This window comes from Caenorhabditis elegans, chromosome III, assembly GCF_000002985.6.
Source record: "Caenorhabditis elegans chromosome III".
NCBI classification, from domain to species: domain Eukaryota; kingdom Metazoa; phylum Nematoda; class Chromadorea; order Rhabditida; family Rhabditidae; genus Caenorhabditis; species Caenorhabditis elegans.
The window spans coordinates 12,538,263-12,559,508 of NC_003281.10; the positions used below are offsets into that span (position 1 = coordinate 12,538,263).

A 21,246-nucleotide genomic window follows, 5' to 3' on the forward strand; every position below is an offset into this window, starting at 1 on the left:
GTCCTCTTATTTTTTGGTGTGGGTGTGTCAAATCTACATATATATAGATTATGGTGATCTACACAAAAGACAAACAAAAAAAACGAAAAAGTCAGGAAAAATAAGAGAAAATGGATAGTTTCCAGTGAATTTTCGTTCTGAAAACTCTGTGCAATGCTAACAAGTGTGGGGGGGGGGGGGCATTCTAATTTCAAAAAATTCAGAATTTTGAAAAATATTTGAAAATGTACCGGCAAAAATGATTAAAATGTGTGGTTCATTTGTACATCTATACATATACATATACATATACATATACATATACATATACATATACATATACATATACATATACATATACATATACATATACATATACATATACATATACATATACATATACATATACATATACATATACATATACATATACATATACACATCTGTACAAAATGTACATCTTTTCGGGCCAATTTTCAAGAAAGTTCTTTACTTATGGGCTTATGTGATGTTTAAAGAAATGCAAACATCATTTTTTTTTCTACATTTTTCGGCACGTAATGAATAGGGGGAGATGTATTAAAATACATGTCTGCTTTTTCAGCACCACATGAATAACACCATTAAACCCAAAAAATCAATAGAATTCGCCATTTTTCGCCACACATTTAAATCATCGTTAACGATAAATTTTCAAATCTTGAAAAAATTCACAAGTTCTTGATGGGGATTTACAACTTTTTTTGGGGGAAAAATCAATATCTACGTTGCGGCAGAAGACGGGCCCGGTGTTGAGCAATCAATTGATGGTGGTGGAGCTTCTTCGTCATCATCATCATCATCTTCAACTTCAATACCTTCTGGAATACTGTGTGGTGGAGAATCACTGGACGAAGCGCCGCCAGTTGATGTACCCGATGCGTTACGAGTTGGTGGACCACCACCACCCGCTTGTTGGGATTGTGGTGGTGGTGGTGGAGGCTTTTGGCATGGATCCAGTACGAGATTTTTGAGAATATCAGACAGTGAGACTACTCCGACGACCTGAAAGAATTGGAATAATTTTTTGGAAACATTTCGAATTTTTCGAATTTCAGGCGCGCGGCTTCAGGGCTTGCCTGAAGCCTTCCCGCTTCTCGCCTATTTTTTTTTGTTGCAATTTTACGTGAATTTTCAATTTTCTAATTTTCTCATTTCTGAATTCTTCATATACGAATTACCCATTTTCAACAAATTTAGGCAACTTTTTATTTTTGCCCATTTTCATTTTTCAGCCATCTAATGACTGTCCTTTTTTTTGGGCAAAAAATTTTTTTTCTGAAAATGTACAAAACCGCTATATTCTGAAAAAGGGCATCTCATTTAGTGTTTGGAAAGCAATTTTTTGAGTCTTCCAACTAAAAAATTGACCATTTTAGAGGAGGTCCAAAATTGTCCATTTTTGCCACTTTTTAATGGTTTCTGACGGGTTAAACCTAGATTTTCTGAACTCTCCATATATGAATTATCGCGTTTTTAACAATTTTTTGATTTGTAAAATGTTCAATTTTTTTTTGAAAATTGGAAATTTTTGAAACCACAAAAAAATTTCAATTTTCCCAAAAAAAGGTATTTAAAAAATAATTTACGAAAAAAAAATGGAAAACGTTCGTTTTTTGCGGAAATTTTTCAATTATTTAATTTATTTAAAAATACATCTACAAATTCCTACATTTTTTGTACATTAAAAAACAGTTTTTTTTTCTCAATTTTCATATGTTTCTCTTAAAAATGAAAATGGGCAAAATAAAATAAAAAAGTTGCCTAATTTGTTGAAAACGGGTAAATAAAATATGGAGAATTCAGAAAATCTAGGTTTAACCCGTCAAAAACCATCAGAAAGTGGCAAAAATGGACAATTTATGACAAAAATTGACACATTTTTGTAGTTAGAGGACTCAAAATTGATCTCTGAACACTAAAAAATCTTTTATTTTTTGAATTTCTCTAGAACACCAAAAATCACAAATTTTCCGTAATTTTTGAATATTTTTCAATTTTCTCTCACCTTCTTATCCTGATCAGTCACAATCAATCGATGAACTTCTGCCTTCACAATTGCTTCAAGTACTTGGAACAGGGAATCCGTTTCCAGGCATGTCTGAACTCCTTCGAACCACTGAAAAAAAAAATCAAAATTTGGCCTATATTTGAACTAAGAAAAGGCCTTAAAATAGTCTGAAATTCTAAAATTCCACATAAAATTAAAAAAAAAACTTTAAAAAATCGAGATTCTTCAATTGTGGCTCATTTGCATTTATTCCAAAAAAAAAAAAACTGCGCGACCAATCAGCGTCCTCGAACTCTGATTGGTTGGAAAGTGGGCGGGGCGAATCGCTGATTGGTCAGAGCGGTTTTAGCACGATTTTTTCGTTTTTTCGGTGTAAAAATGTTACCTCCGATCGATGTTGCAGAGCCTCTTGTACTGTACAATCCAGCTTATCATATGAACTTTCGGCGGCCAAACTGATCACATCAAACTTTGCATAAATATCAACAACTCGTCCATTTTCATCAATTAACGGAAGTGCCGAAACTCGATTCTTGAGGAAAAGCTCCAAAGCGTCGTGGATCGGCGTATCCACGTGGCAACACAGAATGTCACCCCAGGCACCGATTCCGAGTTCACGTGGAGTACACGACATGAACGATGGACGAGGTAGATCACGCATCTGCAAAATTTTGTTTTTTTTTTTTTGAAGCAAAATAGTGAAGCTGTATGATTTTCGAGTGTAACTTTTTTCAAAAAAAAACCGGCAAATCGGAAAACCGGCAACTTGCCGGAATTGAAAATTTCTGGCAAATGGGCAAATTGTTTGAATTTGGCAATTTGCCGGAATTGAACATTTCTGGCAAATCGCAAATTGCCGGAATTGAAAATTTCCGGCAAATGGGCAAATTGTTTGAATTTAAAATTGCCGGGAATTTGGCAATTTGCCGGAATTGAACATTTCTGGCAAATCGCAAATTGCCGGAATTGAAATTTCCAGCAAATCGACAAATTGCCGGAATTGAAAATTTCTGGCAATCTGCTGGAAATTAACAAATCAGCGATTTGCCGGAATTGAAAATTCTGGCAAACCGGCAAATTGCCGAAATTGAAAATTTCTGGCCAACCGGAAAATTGCAGGAATTAAAAAATTCCGGCAAATCGGGTAATCTGCAAATTGCCAGAATTGAAAACTTCCGGCAAATCGGCAAATCGCCGGAATTGAAAATTTCCGGCAAATCGGCGAACCGGCAATTTGGCAAAATTTAAATTTTCCGGCAAATCGCGGAAAATCGCCGGAATTGAAAATTTCTAGCAAATCGGCAAATTGCCAGAATTGAAAATTTCCGGCAAATCGGCGCATTGCCAGAATAGAAATTTTCCGGCAAATCGGCAACTTGCCAGAATTGAAAATTTCCGGCAAATCGGCAACTTGCCAGAATATGAAATTTCCGGCAAATCGGCAATTTGCCGGAATTGAACATTTCTGGCAAATCGCAAATTGCCGGAATTGAAATTTCCAGCAAATCGACAAATTGCCGGAATTGAAAATTTCTGGCAATCTGCTGGAAATTAACAAATCAGCGATTTGCCGGAATTGAAAATTCTGGCAAACCGGCAAATTGCCGAAATTGAAAATTTCTGGCCAACCGGAAAATTGCAGGAATTAAAAAATTCCGGCAAATCGGGTAATCTGCAAATTGCCAGAATTGAAAACTTCCGGCAAATCGGCAAATCGCCGGAATTGAAAATTTCCGGCAAATCGGCGAACCGGCAATTTGGCAAAATTTAAATTTTCCGGCAAATCGCGGAAAATCGCCGGAATTGAAAATTTCTAGCAAATCGGCAAATTGCCAGAATTGAAAATTTCCGGCAAATCGGCGCATTGCCAGAATAGAAATTTTCCGGCAAATCGGCAACTTGCCAGAATTGAAAATTTCCGGCAAATCGGCAACTTGCCAGAATATGAAATTTCCGGCAAATCGGCAAACTGCCGGAATTGAACATTTCCGGCAAATCGGCGAACCGGCAATTTGGCAAAATTTAAATTTTCCGGCAAATCGCGGAAAATCGCCGGAATTGAAAATTTCTAGCAAATTGGCAATTTGCCGGAATTGAAAATTTCCGGAAAATCACCAATTGGCCGGAATTGAAAATTTCCGGCAAACCGGCAATTTTTCGATTTGCCGAATTTGTCAACAAAAAACAGTACTTTTTTTCAATTTTTTACATTTTTAGAAAATAATTGTTTTTGTATTTTCTGGCACAATTCAATAATTTGAACATTCACTAGATTTTCAGAGAATTTTTCGGGAATTTAATAAATAATTTAGCCATTTGAAAATTATTCGCAAATTTTTATAAAAAAATCACTGAAAATTCATTTTTATTTTCCAAACAAAAAAAAGAAAGGAAAACTCACATAAAGTGATAAGAACTTCATAATTCTCTTATGTGTCAATATATATGTAATATTTCCAGTTTTTCGATCCAAAACCGGCAGTCTGTGTACTTTTGACTCGCACAGCAGTTCAACTGCTCTATGGAGGCTCTCATTTGGATCAATATATACAAATGGTCGAAGTGTTCCGTCCAACTCGAATTGATCCCGCCAATGGCTGATTTGTTGATCTTCGAGCGCGCGGATTCGCTCGGAGTTGTCTCCTTTGTCGTAGTGCCTGCAAATTTTCTGATTTCACACACACATTTTTAAACAGCAATTTATGACATATTTTCAACGACCTGTCTAGAATTTTTGCTGATTTTTTAAATTTTTTTTTGAGAAAAAAAAATTTTTTTTTAAATTTTTTAAAACTTTTTTTTCTGATTTTTTTTGAGTTTCCTATGCAAAAAAAAATATTTATTTTCCTGGGAATTTGAAAACAATACAATAATTTGAATTTTTGCGAAAAATCGAAAAAAAAATCAAAAAATTTTTTTTTTGTTTGCTTCTTCAGCCATCGTACATGTCGTGTACTTCTCGTGAACTTTTTTGTGGAAATTTTTAAAAATGCTTGAAAATAGACCGAATATAATTGTGAAACTTAAAAAAAAAACCTCAAAAAAAAATTCTTAAAATATTTTTCGGGCGGTTTCTCTAGAATATAGAAAAAACGAGCAAAGTTCAGCTGTAGTAAATATTAAAGTTTTGCCAAAATTCAAGGTTTCAGCTGAACTTAGTAGGTTAGGTGGTACCCGAGATTTCAGGCAAATTTTTCCGGTAAATCGGCAAACCGGCAAATTGCCAGAATAGAAAATTTCCGGCAAATCGGCAAATTGTGGTTTTGCAAATTTCATTTTTAATCGGCAAAATTGTACGCATCCTATGAACATCTATTTTAAATAAACAAAAATTAAAATTTTCCGGCAAGTTTGATATCCGGCAAACCGGCAAATTGCCAGAATATAAATTTTCCGGAAAACCGGAAATTTGCCGAAAATCGAAATTTCCGGAAAACAGGCAAATTGCCAGAATTGAAAATTTCCGGCAAATAGCCAGAATAGAAAATTTCCGGCAAACCGGCAAATTGCCAGAATTTAAATTTTCCGGAAAACCGAAAATTTGCCGAAAATCGAAATTTCCGGAAAACATGCAAATTGCCAGAATTGAAAATTTCCGGCAAATAGCCAGAATAGAAAATTTCCGGCAAACCGGCAAATTGCCAGAATTGAAAATTTCCGGCAAATCGGCAAATTTCCAAAATTGAAAATTTCCGGAAAACCAGCAAATTGCCAGAATTGAAATTTTCCGGCAAATCGGCAACTTGCCAGAATATAAAATTTCCGGCAAATCGGCAAATTGCCAGAATATAAAATTTCCGGCAAATCGGCAAATTGCCAGAATAGAAAATTTCCGGCAAATTGGCGTTTTGCACATTCTTTTTTTTGGAAATTTCAGAATATCATTTTCAATAGGCAAAATTGAATGCATCCCATGAATGTTCCTATATTTATTTTGAAAAAAAATTTGAAAATGTAGCAAATTCTATGAAAATATCTAAAGAAAACGGGCAAAAAAAATTTCAAAAAGGCACAGTTTCAAGTGTTTCCGTCTTCAAAAAAATTCCTCTAAAAATTTCCGGCAAATTTTATATCTGGCAAACCGGCAAAATGCCGGAATTGAAAAATTCCGGCAAATCGGCAATTTTCCAATTTGCCGAATTTATCGACAAAAAAATTTGCAAACAGGCAGTTTTAAGTGTTCCATCCTTATAAAAAAACCCTTTAAACATTTCCGGCAAATCGGCAAATTGCCGGAAATGGAAATTTCCGGCAAATCGGCAATTTAAATATTGCCCGTTTTGAACCACCATTTAATTTTTCCAACTTCTCAAAAAATTCAACTCACTTGCACAAAATCTTAATAAAATCCGTAATTGTTAGCATTCCGGTGAATCGTTGATTATCGGTATCCCATAGTGGTGCAGCACGTACTCCGTTATAAACCAGAGCGTAGAATGCCTTTCGAACAGGCAAATGTGTGTCGAATACCACTAATTTGGACGATGTCGGGATAAGATCGTAGCATTTGTGAGCCTTCATGAATAAAGAATATACAGCGTCGTGGTTATCTGGAAATGAATTTGAAGAATAGTTGGGGTAGGCGGGGGGTGGAGGTTTTAAATTCAAATTTTCATAAAATTAACAAATCTTGAGAGCGTTAAAAATTTTGGAGCAATAAAAAAATAACACTGCAACTTTTTCCTCACGAGGGACGAGGAAAAGTGGTTCCTAGGCCATGGCCGAGGGGCCGACAAGTTTCAGCGGCCATTTATCTTGCTTTGTTTTCCGCCTGTTTTCTTTTGTTTTTCACAGTTTTTTCCCGTTTTTTCTTATTAAAACTGATAAATAAATACTTTTTGCAGATGCTAAAACAATTTCCAAGTAAAAAAATCATGTATTCAGTGGGCAAGCAGCGGTGAAAGTGGGCATTGTAATATGATTTTTGGGAATACAAAACCTAAACTTTTTCTGAAACATGATACATATGCTGCTTAAATGCTGAGACTACCTGATTTTCATAACGAGACCGCTGAAAAAGTTTTGAGGTTTTCAAAATTCAACTTTTTGTGCGAAAATCTCGACTTTTTCACCAAAAAAGTTGAATTTTGGAAACCTCAAAACTTTTTCAGCGGTCTCGTTATGAAAATCAGGTAGTCTCAGCATTTAAGCAGAATATGTATCATGTTTCAGAAAAAGTTTAGGTTTTGTATTCCCGTAATCCATCATATTGCATTGACCACTTTCACCGCTGCTTGCCCACTGAATACATGATTTTTTTAGCATCTGCAAAAAATATTTATTTATCAGTTTTATTAAGAAAAAACGAAAAAATCGATGAAAAACGAAAGAAAACAGGCGGAACACAAAGCAAGATAAATGGCCGCTGAAACTTGTCGGCCCCTCGGCCATGGCCTAGAAACCACTTTTCCTCGTCCCTCGTGAGGAAAAAGTTGCAGTGAATAAATTGAAAATGGATTTTTTTTTTTGCTCATCTGACTCAATTTAAGATATATTTTAAAGCTGGAAAGCATTGTAACTGTTCAGAACTAGTTATTTTTTATTGAATTAGAGCAAAACCGGCCTACAAAACTATATACTTAGTTACTATTAGTAGTAAGTATTCAGTAAGCACCAAGGGTGTCAATTCCCGTTTCCCGTTTTTCCCGTTGTCCCGTTTTTGGGGTGTTTTCACGGGAACGGGAATTCCCGCTGTCCCGTTTTTTTTATTTTCACGGGAACGGGACAATTTTCCTCATGATTTTGTTTCAAATTTTAAAGTTCTGTTTTTGAGTTTTGTACCAAGACGCTAAGCAGAATATGTATCATGTTTCATTCATGCAGATTAATGACTTACATGCAGTTTTTTTAATCAATTCGCCTCGAATACACTAAAATTTGCGCCAACTGTGCACTCTTTTTTTTTTAACCGCCCCGTTTGTCCCGTTTTTTGAGTGTTTCAAAAAAACGGGAATTCCCGTTGTCCCGTTTTTAAAATTTTCACGGGAACGGGAATTCCCGTTTTTGTAATTTTTACGGGACATTGACACCCTTGGTAAGCACTAACAAGGGAAGGCTCTGAACTCGTTATCGGACTTCGTTACGTCACTGTATACATTCGATAGAGAATGGTAACAGATGATCAATCCGAAAAATTTAGCTGCTTCAGAGCAGGTTCGACCAAGTTACGACACTTTGAAGTTGCCGAAAAAAAAAATCCAACTTTCAATTTTTTTTTTTGAAATCGCCGTCACATTTTGGGTGTAGACGTCAATTATCTTGCGTTTTCAACTTCCTTTAGGTATTTTAAAGTTGATGGACGGCGAGATTTTTAAATTTTTTTTGACCAAATCTCGCCGTCCATCGACTTTAAAATACCTGTAAATGAAGTTGAAATCGGAAGATAATAACACTGAATACTTAAAATTTGACGGTGATTTCAAAAAAAAAAATTGTTTCCAGCCGCTTTGCAAGTCAAATTTCAAATTTTAATTAATCCATTTTTGGCCATTTTTGAGCTGTCATCACTTTTTTTGAGAAGTTTTCAAGAAGTTTCATTATGAAATTCGGTGTTTTCAGACAATTTTGAGTCTAATAAAGCAATAAAACAAATTCGACTACACCATCATTAAAATTAGTATTCAGTACTTAATTTGTGAGTACTAACTAACATATTCAGAGTATATTCTAAATCTAGTACTTCAGATAAATGTTGAAGCTTGAAAGAATTGAAATTGTTTAAAATTAGCTCGGTATCGAATTAGAGCATAACGACCGAAAACGATATACTCTCCTAGTAGTAAGTTAGTAAATACTAACTATTCAGAGTATATTCTGGATCTGGAAAAAAAAATCATATTCTTTTTTTTTTAATTTTGAATTTCGAAGCCTCCAAACCAAAAATTTCGATGTTTACTTCCAAATCCAAACTCTCATATTCATAATTTTTCACTTCTAAACAAACCGAAAAAGATGGCGTTAATATCCGGCACCGCAGTGCCAATCGACATCGAATCAAACGACGAGAATAGTGATGCCTGTAAAATTACAACACTCAAATTACTAACCCGCTTCAGACGTGTGCCACGTGTAAAAGTCAAAGTTCGGATCGGAAAGCGGCGCCTTGACAACACCCGATGGCCCAATTGCTCCCGGTGAGACACGTAGTGATGACATTGAATTCGCATGCTTGCGAGGTACACGGAAGATTATTACCGGAGGTTTTGGGATCGGAGGCTCGGATCCTTGTTTCGGTGGTCCACCTCCTCGAAGCCTCATCTCATCAGCTAAATCTTGAAGCTTCGTGTGCGACGTGTTACCCACTCGCGATTTTCCATAATGTCCTGAAGCTGGCAACGATTTCACTGTATCATAGTTATCCTGTGTATAATCCTCTTCATCCTCCTCCTCCTCCCCGGCTTCATGAATCGCTTCAGCATCTTTGGCTCGTCGTTTCGTGCTCCGTCCGAAAAGTGTCCGACGAAGGGTTCCAGACGCCTTGCTCTTCGCCGTTTTAATCCATCCTTTTTTGACGGGTTTCGTGACTGGCGGAGCTGTCGTTGGCTCGTCGTCAACTGATATCACAAGTTCACCGATTGGTGGGAGGCTACTATTGTCGTTGAGCTGATTTGATGGGGGCCCTCCGAGAATATTCTTTTTGGCAACCATAATTTCAATTTCAATTTCAAAAAGCAGCGCAAAAATCAATACAAAAGAAGTAGAAGAAGAAGAAGAAGACACACACTAAGTTGTACCGTGTGCTGCAACAAATATGTGATGCGACATCAACACATTTGGATATAGAGAGATTTCTGCAAAAATAAGCAAATTGTGAAAAAAAAAAACGAGAAGACGAAGAAGATAAATACGAGGAAACGGAGAAAGTTATGAGAAAAAACGTTCAGTTTGAATGGAATTGAAATTATAGGGCCTCTACACGACAAATATTCTGTGCACCTTTAAAGAGTACTACTGTAATATCGCATTTTTCATAGCTTTTCAATTAAGACCGGCAGAAACAGAGATAGTATTTAAAGGCGGTGCTAGGCCTTTGTTGCAGTGAACATAAAAAATATTTGTCGTGTCGAGACCAGGCACGTGGTGTCAGAGTGTCCCATGCCGGTTTGATCTACAAGAATCGCGGAAATTCAGACGCAGAGATCTCAACTGACGGCAGAATTTTTTGGGGTAAAAAATACCGCATTTTTGTAGATCACGCCGTGATGGGACTTAAAAATCATTTTTCGCTCCGAGAGAAAGAGAAAAAGGTCAAAAATTGATTTTGTTGCGTTGAATGAAAATTATCACAATTTTTTTATCAGAAATATCAACTTTTTGTGTTGATGGGGTAAACACGATTACGGCGGCGGAGAAAGTGACTTAGTGTTGTTATCAGTTCGTCGAAAATGAAAAATGAAAATGAAAACTACGTGGAAATTGCATAGGAATTTCTTTTTTTTTTGAAAAACGAGGAGCGACGAGTTGATTTGTGTTGTGGAAATATGGTTACTGATAGCACTTTTAGTAGATTTTTGATTCTTACGTCCTTTTTATTTTGAAAACTACAGGACTATTTCCGATTCAATTCTATTAGAAATAGTAATTCTCAGCTTTTGAAAACCATCAGTTTCTAGCCTAAAAATGGAAAAAAAAGAGCACTTTAAATTGTTAAGGTGGCCAGAAGAAAGGGTGGGCATTTGCGTTTCAAGAAAATTTCAAGAAATTTCAAGTTTTCTGAGTATGTAAAATTGTAGTGTTGAAAACTGTTTTTATGTAACTTATAGAGTTAGAAGAGAAGTATTTAATCTATTTTAGATATTTCAAAAATATTGAGCTTCAACTATTTTACACCTCATTTTGTGTGAGGAAATTCAAGAAATTCAAGACAAGAATTTTCTTGAAACTCAATATTTTAGAAACATCTAAAATGGAAAATATACTTCTCTTCTAACTTTATAAGCCAAATAAACATAGTTTTCAAAGCTACAATTTTAAATACTGAAAACTTGAAATTTCTTGAAACGCAAATGCCCACCCCTGGTCAGAAGCCAGAGAGCTTACGATTTCCAGTAGAATTTAATCGGAAATAACCGCAAAAAATCATTCATGACAGGCTGCTTCCCTGGTAGGCAGGCGCGGTTTCAGGGCCTGCCTGCCCGCCTCACGCTGTCCTTTCGATTAAAATTAAAAATTAAAATGAGGCGAGAGGCAGGCGGAGGTCGCCTTTAGGTCTGGCAGGTAGGCGTGGTAACGCCTAGGCCTAAACTAGGACCCAACTTTCAAACAAAACAATTGATTGAAGCACGCAGGGGAAAATCTGATCCAAAAGTGATGCGAGATGTTGCCGAAACATAGAGAGAGAGAGAGAGAGAGAGAGAGAGAGAGAGAGACAGAGAGAAAAAGAGAGAAAGATAGCAATCAGTGAAAGAGGTTCTTCTTATCACTGATAACTGACACTGACCACACTACAGGACCTCTTCCTCCCACATATTCTCTAGTGATGGTCACATGGTGGTGGTTTTAACCCGTAAGAGGAGTGATGGAAGAGAGAGAGAGAGAGAGAGAGAGAGAGAGAGAGAGAGAGAGAGAGAGAGAGAGAGAGAGAGAGAGAGGAGGAGGAATATAAGGAGATAATGTACTTATCACAAGGAAACACTTGCGAGAGAGAGAGAGATAGTACATCGAGTGAAGAGGGCACAGGCATCAGGGAAAACACACTGTTGTTTTATGGGTTCAAGAAAACGACTATTTTCTTTTTTTTCCCCACTAGTAGGGATCAGAGATGTGCAGCATTCGGCAAATATAGAGGTTTTGCCGATCTTCCGGCATTCGGCAGAATTTTAAAGGAACGTCATATGACACAGGCGATTGTTTCAGGGCAAATCGACAAATTCGGCATATAGCCGTTTTTCAAATTTTCGGCAAACCGGCAATTTGCCAAAAATGAAAATATCCGGCGATTCGACAATTTGCCAAAAAAGACAAAATTTCCGGCAAATCGGCTAACCGGCAGTTTGCCAGAATTGAAAATTTCCGGCAAACCGGCAAAAGCCATTTTTCAAATTTCCGGCAAACCGGTTAATTTTCCAAAAATTACAATTTCCGGCAAATTGCCGACTTGCCGGAATTGAAAATTTCCGGTAAATCGGAAAATTGCCGAAGATTAAAATTTTCGGCAAATCGGTAAATTGCCGGAATTGAAAATTTCCGGCAAATCGACAATTTGCCGAAAAAGACAAAATTTCCGGCAAAGCGGCTAACCGGCAAAAGCCATTTTCAAATTTCCGGCAAACCGGCAAATTTTCCAAAAATTACAATTTCCGGCAAATTGCCGATTTGCCGGAATTGAAAATTTCCGGTAAATCGGAAAATTGCCGAAGATTAAAATTTCCGGCAAATCGGTAAATTGCCGGAATTGAAAATTTCCGGCAAATCGACAATTTGCCAAAAAAGACAAAATTTCCGGCAAATCGGCTAACCGGCATAAGCCATTTTCAAATTTCCGGCAAACCGGCAAATTTTCCAAAAATTACAATTTCCGGCAAATTGCCGATTTGCCGGAATTGAAAATTTCCGGTAAATCGGAAAATTGCCGAAGATTAAAATTTCCGGCAAATCGGTAAATTGCCGGAATTGAAAATTTCCGGCAAATCGACAATTTGCCAAAAAAGACAAAATTTCCGGCAAATCGGCTAACCGGCAAAAGCCATTTTCAAATTTCCGGCAAACCGGCTAACCGGCATAAGCCATTTTTCAAATTTCCGGCAAACCGGCTAACCGGCATAAGCCATTTTTCAAATTTCCGGCAAACCGGCAATTTTCCAAACACTACAATTTCCGGCAAATTGACGATTTGCCGGAATTGAATATTTCCGGTAAATCGGTAATTTGCCAAAAATGACAATTTCCGGCAAATCGCCAATTTGCCGAAAATGAAAATTTCCGGCAAATCGGAAAACTGCCCGAATTGAAAATTTCTGGCAAATCGGCAAATGATAGAAATTTTTATAAAACAATTTGGGAAAAAAAACGACAACTAACTATTCGACATTTTTCAGCGAAAAAAATTGGGAAAATTGAAAAAATCAGAGACAATTTTTCAATTACAAAAGCAATCATCAAACTCAGAGAACGATCAAATTTTATGCTGAACAAGTTGATGATGGTTCCACCCATATTCGGACAGCAGCAAAAGTGATCTACGAAATAGACTATTTAATGAAAAAAAGGAGAGTGTGATCGTAGAATTTGTGGCGCAGAAAGTCAGAAAATGATGATTTACGAACATTTTCGAAACTATTCGAAAATCTTGGGGGGATGAGATGAGATGACACACGTGGCAGAGATTCGCTTTTCATTATTTTCTGTCTCATCTCTCTCTCAATTTTTAAGCGTTCTATTTTTTTGTCATAATTTTTCAAAACGCGAAAATTATGGAATTTTTTCTTCTAATTTCGAAAAAATCTTATAATTAGGTGTGTTATGAATCAGAGGTGGGCGGATATTTTTTCGGATATTTTCTAATAATGAATTTATCAATAAGTATTGATGTAGTTATTCTGGAAGAAATGTATCCGAACAAAAGAGTAACTATTAAGCAACATTTTAATATGATAAGACCTAGAAAAATTCTACAAGTTGCCCTTACCGAGACCTTAAAACTTATTAGCCGAGCAACATCGGATATCGGATATTACGGATATTACGGATATCGGATAATGGACTTGCATATCGTTTATACAGAAAACTTGTAGAATTTTTCTAGGTTTTATCATATTAAAATGTTGCTTAATAGTTACTCTTTTGTTCGGATACATTTCTTCCAGAATAACTACATCAATACTTATTGATAAATTCATTATTAGAAAATATCCGCCCACCTCTGTTATGAATGGACACGACACAAAAAACATCATACTTTCAACAAACTTCCATAAAATACTCAAAATCGAGAGGAAAAAAAAAAGTGTCACGTAAATTTGCATATGACATTCCTCGAAACTCTCTCTCGTGCTATTCAAAATTTCCGATCGAAATTTGAATAATCCTATTTAGGTGAGAATGATGAAATGAAAAAAAAGTGCGTGAATATCATGTACAGAAACTATCACAAACACAAAGCGAAACTTGCTTCAAAAAATCCAAAAGAAGAAAAACGAAAAAAAAAGTCGACATTTTTAAATTTCGGCTGATTTCCTCCAAAATGAGGAGAACTCCCCGACCAATCAGCATTTCGCTCCGCACACTTTTGAACCAGGGGTGTGCGGATAATAGCCGATTTAGCCGAATTCGCCGATCGGCTAATTCGGCTAACTCGGCTAATATTAGCCGAATTAGCCGTTAGCCGACTTTTTGGCAGTTCGGCTAATACGTAGTTATCCGTTAGCCGATTTTGGCCGATGTTAGCCGAATTCGCCGATCGGCTATTTCGGCTAATTCAACTAACATATTTTTTTGGAAAACAAAATGTGGTGAATTTGTATGATTTTTTTCTATTTGAACAGTCGTTCATCCCTGAATTTGCTCAATAACAGTGAAAAAATTAACCCAAAACCTGAATTAACAGAATGGACAAAAAAAGCTTAACCAAATGAATATTTTCCGAATTAGCCGAATTAGCCGAAAATTAGCCGATTTGAATGACTGAGATTAGCCGAATTAGCCGTTTGCCGAAAATTTTGAAATTAGCCGTTAGCCGAAAAAATCGGTTATCCGCACACCCCTGTTTTGAACCAATCAGCGTCTCTGAAGGCGCTGACTGCTCGGCGAGTTCTCATTGTGTGGAGGAAATTTAGCGAAAATTGAATCGATTTTTTGCATCTAAAAATATATATTTTAATGGATCTTCCTTCAAAAATTGTGCCAAAACCTTCTCTGGCGGATTCAAGGATGGATTGCCGTTCGATAGAAAAAAAATGCGAAGAAGAAGAAGAAGAAGAGGCCCTCTGCTGGGTGCTGCTGTGCTGCTGCTCGACGAAAAGAACAAATAATAAAAAATGGGAAAAAATAAAAAAAAATAAAAGAAGAGGGAAAAGCATTGGGAAACAGCAAAGAGCAGTTAGGTGTGTATAAAAGTTATTAATTTCAAAATTTTTTCAAAAGATAATTTAAAATGGGAAAAACTGGGAACTTGGAAAATTTATATAAAATGCATAATTTTTCAGATTTTTTTTCCAATGAAAGTTTTCAATAATTTTATAGCCAATAATTTTTTTTTCAATAATTTTATAGCCATTTAGGCATAAGATTTTATTTTTTTTATTTTTTTTTATTTTTTATTTTTTTTATAGCCATTTAGGCATAAGATTTTTTTTCGTTGCGAATTTTAAAGTTTCCAAGAAAATGCCAAAACTAAAAACTAGGTAGGTCATAAATTTGCGCCGCGGGAATTCAAAAAATTCAGTAACTTGAAGGGTTTTTTAATTGCAAAAATTACAATTTTTAACATGGTAAAACTCGAAATTCTCCTCAGCGCAAAAACTAAAAATCAAAACATTTTTTCTCAACTTTTCGTCGTCAGACTACTTCAGTCTTAATATTTGCACACCACCAATAATAAATCCATTTGCACACGGCAATTCAATTTTTTTTTCTTATTTGGTTGTTCATGTCATTTCATCGATTTATATAATAGTCTTATTTATAAGCAAATATACGCATTTTATTCAAGCAAATGTACCCAATTTCCGGGAGAATTCTTTTTTTTTTTTTGGATTTTGGTTTTAACAACCTTTGGGCGCCGCAGAAATTTCTCGAAATTTTTATTATTCGGTGGTATATTTTTAGATTTGGAAATAGTTTTTTTTTTAATTAAGTTTATTTTAAAATTAAATTCTAGCGAAATTTTGCACACGGAGTTCTGGCCTTCCTCATTGAATTTTGAATTTTCGCGCTTTATTGATAATCGCCCGCTGGACATGGGAAAGTCGTGTGTACTCCACACGGACAAATACATTTAGTTTTACAATCGAGTCGGGACGCAACACGCAACGCGCCGTAAATCTACCCCAGATGTGGCCGAGCCAAAATGGCCTAGTTCGGCAAAAAACTCTTCCATTTCAATTTATGAGGGAAACCAGAAGTCCGTGAATTTGCGGCACAAAAATACGGTAGTCGGTCTCGACACGACGACAAATTTTTCGCTTAATGCAAAAAGGTGTGCGCCTTTAACAGCAGAGTACTGTAATTTGAAACTTTTGTTGTTGTGTATTTATTGATTTCTCATAGTTTTTCTATTAAAAGTACTGAAATTTTGGCAAACCGGGAGAAAAACTATGAGAAAATCAATGTAAATCAATTTCACAGCAATCAAAGTTCCAAATTACAGTACTCCTATTAAAGGCGCACATCTTTTTGCATTTACGAAAAAATTGTCGTCGTTTCGAGACCGGCTACCGTATTTTAGGGGCAAAAATCGCAAATTTTCTGGGTTATATGTGGAAAAACTACTAGATTCAAAAAATTGAAATTTCCGAAAAATGCAACCAGACACTAGGTAGGTCAAAAAAAAATTTCTAAGCTAAAAATAGGCTAAAAAAGTGCAAAAAAAAATGCGCTCAAAATGGTTGCTCAGGGCACCCATCTCCACGCACTCACTCACTAGAAAATTCCATTGAAAAATGGGCGAAATGTTGGTGGAGATTGTTTCGAAATACACATTCGATTAGAGATCGAGAGAGAGAGAGAGAGAGAGAGAGAGGGAGAAAAGAGCACAAATAAATGTGCTCACAGAGCCTCCGCCAAAATTATGCGAATTTTTCGAAAAAAATCCGCGGGAAATTGCACATTTTTCAGCGATTTTTGAAACATTTCGAAGCCAAAAAAAATTCAAAAATAATCATAATCCATTGATAAGTGCACGGAAATTCACAAAAAGCTCAGAAATTATCAAAAATTTTCGTTGGAAAAATAAATGTTGCTCAAGAAAATCGTTTAAAAAAAATGCTGAAAAGCGGAAATAGAGCAAGAAAAATATGCGCTTTCCGCCAATTTCAGCTCTGAAAAAAAAGAGCATTTTCAGATTTTCTTGGGAAATTGCGCCATGCATTAATAGAGGAGGTCTCGCCACGAAAAAGGAGCAATAAAATTGGATGCGCCTTTAAACTGAACGAAAGTGCAAATCCAGCTGGCGGAAAAACCAAAAATTCAAAATTTTTCAATTATTTCTTCGGATTTTTGAAAATATGTGTAAAGTTGGAAAAATTCCGGCAAATCGGCAAATTGCCAGAATTGAAAAATTCCGGCAAATCGGCAATGTGCCGAAAAAAAAAATTCCGGCAAATCAGTAATTCGCCAATAATATAAAACTCCGGCAAATCGGGAAATTGGCGAAATTGAAAAATTCCGAAAAATCGGCAAATTGCCAGAATTGAAAAATTCCGGCAAATCGGATTTGGCATTGGAGCGCAATCGCACTTTAATTCGTTAAAGGGTCATCCAAAAAAAAAACGTTTTTTTCGTGACAAGACGCCCTACCGTAATCTGAAAGAAAATCTGGAAAATCCTCGATTTTCTCATCGAAAAATTTCGGATTTTTTGTTGCAATTTTGACATAAAAATCATTGAAACAAAGGAAAAAAAACTATTAAAATACACCAAAAATATACAAAAAATGGCCTAACAAGACCCAACTTTTGTGTGTGTGCGGGGGCGTTGTTCGTTGGAGCGCGATTGCTATTTCATTACAAATTGGGTATTTTTGAGTTCAAATTTCAACTACCCAGTTCCCAGTTAATCCGATTAGAACAAACGATCAAAAATCGAAAAAGTCATTAATCTAGTTGGGCGCTGTTGTTGATAGGGTCGTTTGTGGGGAAAAAAGCAAAAAAAAAAAGAATAAAAAGGGAAAAAGTTGTCCCAAGGGGAGCCTGATCGAGTTAAGACAAAGCAGAGAGCAAAGCAGAGGAAGAAGATAAGAACATCGGAAAGGGAAACTCGACAGAGAAAATAGTGTAGAAAAACAGAAACTGGTGGGGCCGCGGACTTGAAAAACAAAAAAAAAAAACCAAGATGATGCTCACGTGGTTCTCAGGATCCAGGCTCCAGGCATCTCTCGTCAAGCTCAAGGACACATGAAGCCAATACGCACCCCGGGGGGAGATCTGGGACGCAGACGCAGACAGTTAGAGAGATGTGTGAAGAACGAGAGAACAAGCAAGCAACAGTTGGTCCCCGAGCCGCCGAAACAAAAAAACGATGAAGATGAGCACGTTTGCACAACAATCGATTGAAGTCATCAAACGATTTTTCCGGCAAATCGGCAAATCGGCAAAATGTCGGAATTGAAAATTTCTGGCAAATCGGCAAAATGTCGGAATTGAAAATTTCTGGCAAATCGGCAAAATGTCGGAATTGAAAATTTCCGACAAATCGGCAATTTGCCGGAATTGAAATCTCAAGCAAATCGGCAAATTTCCGGCAAATCGGCACATTGCCGGAATTTAAATTTCCGGGAAATCGACAGGTTGCCAGAATTGAAAATGTCTGGCAAATCGGCAAAATGTCGGAATTGAAAATTTCTGGCAAATCGGCAATTTGCCGAAAATTTAAATTTCCGGCAAATCGACAAAAACTTTGCCGAATGGCAATTGCCGCCCACCTCTGATGTAGGTGCCTTTTGAAGGGGAGAAAAATGGAATTTTAAAAATGGTAGATCAAAAGTGAACGAGCTAATGATCTACCGTAAAGTGGGCAAATTTCGCCACTAGTGTCGATTAACGGACAGCAGCGTGTAAGATACTCGTAAATTCGCACAAGTTACAGTAGTTCGATGTCCGACAATTTGCACGTAAAATGTGGCAAAAAACGTCAAAATACGTATGAAACCTCTTTACGGCAAATCCGAGCAATCGGGTAAAAATAATTAGAAAACCGGCAAGAGCAAAGGTTATAGGAAAACGCTGCTAGACATTTCGAAGCTCGTCTGACTTTTGATCTACTCTTTCCATCCGGCACCACATCGTCGCTGTGTGTCGTCAACAAATCCTTCTTCTTCTTCTCTCCATTTCATTTCCTATTCAACGTAGGACATGTCATATATATATGGCTCTTTTTCTAGCGCTATTTGACCTCCCACCCGTTCAATGTCACATGAGACACCACCACGCTGACATTACGGTTTGATCTACAAAAAATGCGGGAATTTTTTGCCTAAAACAATGTGACGTCAGCACGTTCTTAACCATGCAAAAGCAGTTGAGAACTCTGCTGCCACATTTTTTGTAGATCTACGCAGATCAAACTTAAATGGGGCACTCTGACATCACGTGCTAGGTGTGTCTGCTCAAATCCCTGCAAGAAATTCTCAAATTTCAGCGGAAAATTGACATTCTGTCGGTCGGCGAGGGGAAGCGAGAAGACGTTGACTTTCGGTCTACGGAAGTGGGATACCAGCGGCATTTATGAATTAATAACCGGGTTTTGAGATTCCGAGAATTTTACGGGGAGCAATAACATGCTGGTTAGGTTGAACTTGTATCGTGTCTAATTTCGGCTTGATCTACGTAGATCTACAAAAAATGCGGCAGCGGAGTTCTCAACTGATTTCGCCGGGTTAACAACGCGATATTATATATACGTCACATTTTTGTGGGCAAAAAAGTTCCCGCATTTTTTGTAGATCAAACCTTGATGGGACAGCCTGACACTACGTCCATCGTTTGACGTCTTGCAGGCGGGAGAACAAGGCAAAAATAAATCAGATCAGTCCAATCACAGAATCAAACGATCAGCTTGGAGGTGGTTCAAAGGGATCAAAATTCCGTAGAAACCTACAGAATTCTGCAGAGTAGATTTCTAGCCAAAGAAGTGAGCACTTCAAGAACATCAACAAGAAACGCAGGAGGCAAAACGAAAAGCCGAGGAGAAGGGGAGAGACAACAAGAGAGAGAGAGAGAGGGAGAGAGAGAGATGGAGACGCGAAGAATTCATTTGCAGAAGGATGATGAAGCCGCGACGTCTTCTTGGTGGTGGTGGCGCTGGTGCTGACCACCACACGGGTCACTCACTGGGCTTTTCGTCCGCAAGTTGTGTATGTATGTATGGAAAACATGAAGCAGGCGGTGGAGATAGGCGTGAGAAGCAGAGAAGAAAATAAGAGTAGCGAGAGAGAGAGAGAAATGTCCGAGATAGTCAGACAAAACAAAGAGTCAATTGAGGTAGAGTCGTCTCGGAGAAGCAAAGAAGTTCTGTGTTTGTGTGTGTGTGTGGAGGTTAAGATGCTCCCGCCGCGAAGAGCACAATAATACGGAGGAGGTGACGTCATTTTTGTAATCAAACGCAGGAAACACATTACGTGCATATTTCATAGTATCGATTAAAAATCCACCTATCAGGGAAACGCAAAGTTCTGAGAATGCATCATATCTGACGCGCAAAATATCTCATAGCGAAAATTACAGTAATCCTTTAAGTACGACTACTGTAGCTTTATGTATCGAGCCTGCTACAGTAGTCTTATTTAAAGAATTACTGTAGTTTTCGCTACGAGATACTTTGCGCGTCAAATTCGTTGCGCAGTACGCAATCTTCGAAATAAGTCAAAAAGTCCCATTTCGCTGTGATCTACGAAAAATGCGGGAGGGAGGTAAGACGCAGACATCTCAACTACTGATTTCGCATGGTTAAGAGTATGCTGACGTCACAATTTTTCTGGGCGAAAAATTCCCGCATTTTTTGTAGATCAAAGCGCAGACTGACCGCGTATCTAGAAAACGCATATTTATTCTCAGAAATGCACAAAAAAGCGAGTTTTTTCAACAAAAAAAATCAACAGAAAGAGATGAAAACACACAGTAAAACTAGATTCGCCATCTTACTGATTAGAAATCCAATTTTAGAGGCCGAAAAAAAGCGGAAAACTGAACAACGGCAAATAGGATTTGCAGGTCTTTCGCCTTTGGCATTGCGCGGAAGGAAAACAAAAGAAAGAAAGCTGGAAAATTATTTCACTGGCTAGAAAATGGTGTGTGAGTGTTGGGAAAGTCGGAGGAAAATATCTCTAATAAAGAAAATCCATCCTAAAATATGAACTCTTCTGTTCAAATTCTATAAGTTCTTCTGGATTATGGGTTGGGGTTAGTGGGGGGATATGGTCGGGGTACTGTAGGATTACTGTAGTTTGGGAAAAATAGACTTTTCGTTTTTTGAAGTTAGTGGGGGGATATGCTTTGGGGTTATTGGGGGATATGGTAGGGGTACTGTAGGGGTACTGTAGGATTACTGTAGTTTAGGAAAAATTG

General features: G+C 37.1%; 1 protein-coding gene and 2 non-coding genes across 9 annotated transcripts in view; 1 reads left to right on the forward strand and 2 right to left on the reverse strand.

The window, feature by feature from the left end:
- Positions 1-401: 401 nt before the first annotated feature.
- aakg-1 (CBS domain-containing protein) overlaps positions 402-21,246 on the reverse strand; it is a gene marked incomplete at both ends in the record, with an annotated part of 36,738 nt that continues 15,893 nt past the window's right edge. For 2 of the 7 annotated variants that reach the window (NM_001379957.2, NM_001379958.3), the window contains 6 exons: positions 402-1,023; positions 2,027-2,137; positions 2,415-2,690; positions 4,431-4,686; positions 6,357-6,579; positions 8,973-9,045. In NM_001379957.2, coding sequence (NP_001368615.1) covers positions 742-1,023; positions 2,027-2,137; positions 2,415-2,690; positions 4,431-4,686; positions 6,357-6,579; positions 8,973-9,045 — 1,221 coding nt within the window. Of the gene's footprint in view, positions 1,024-2,026; positions 2,138-2,414; positions 2,691-4,430; positions 4,687-6,356; positions 6,580-8,972; positions 9,820-21,246 lie in introns of those variants that run through there. The other 5 variants (NM_001379956.1, NM_001379959.1, NM_001383011.2 and 2 more) reach the window with 4 other exon arrangements.
- Y111B2A.33 lies at positions 11,544-11,619 on the forward strand. The gene has a single exon (NR_052809.1). It is a non-coding gene; the product is annotated as an Unclassified non-coding RNA Y111B2A.33 (non-coding RNA).
- Y111B2A.32 lies at positions 11,544-11,627 on the reverse strand. Its single transcript, NR_052808.1, has one exon. It is a non-coding gene; the product is annotated as an Unclassified non-coding RNA Y111B2A.32 (non-coding RNA).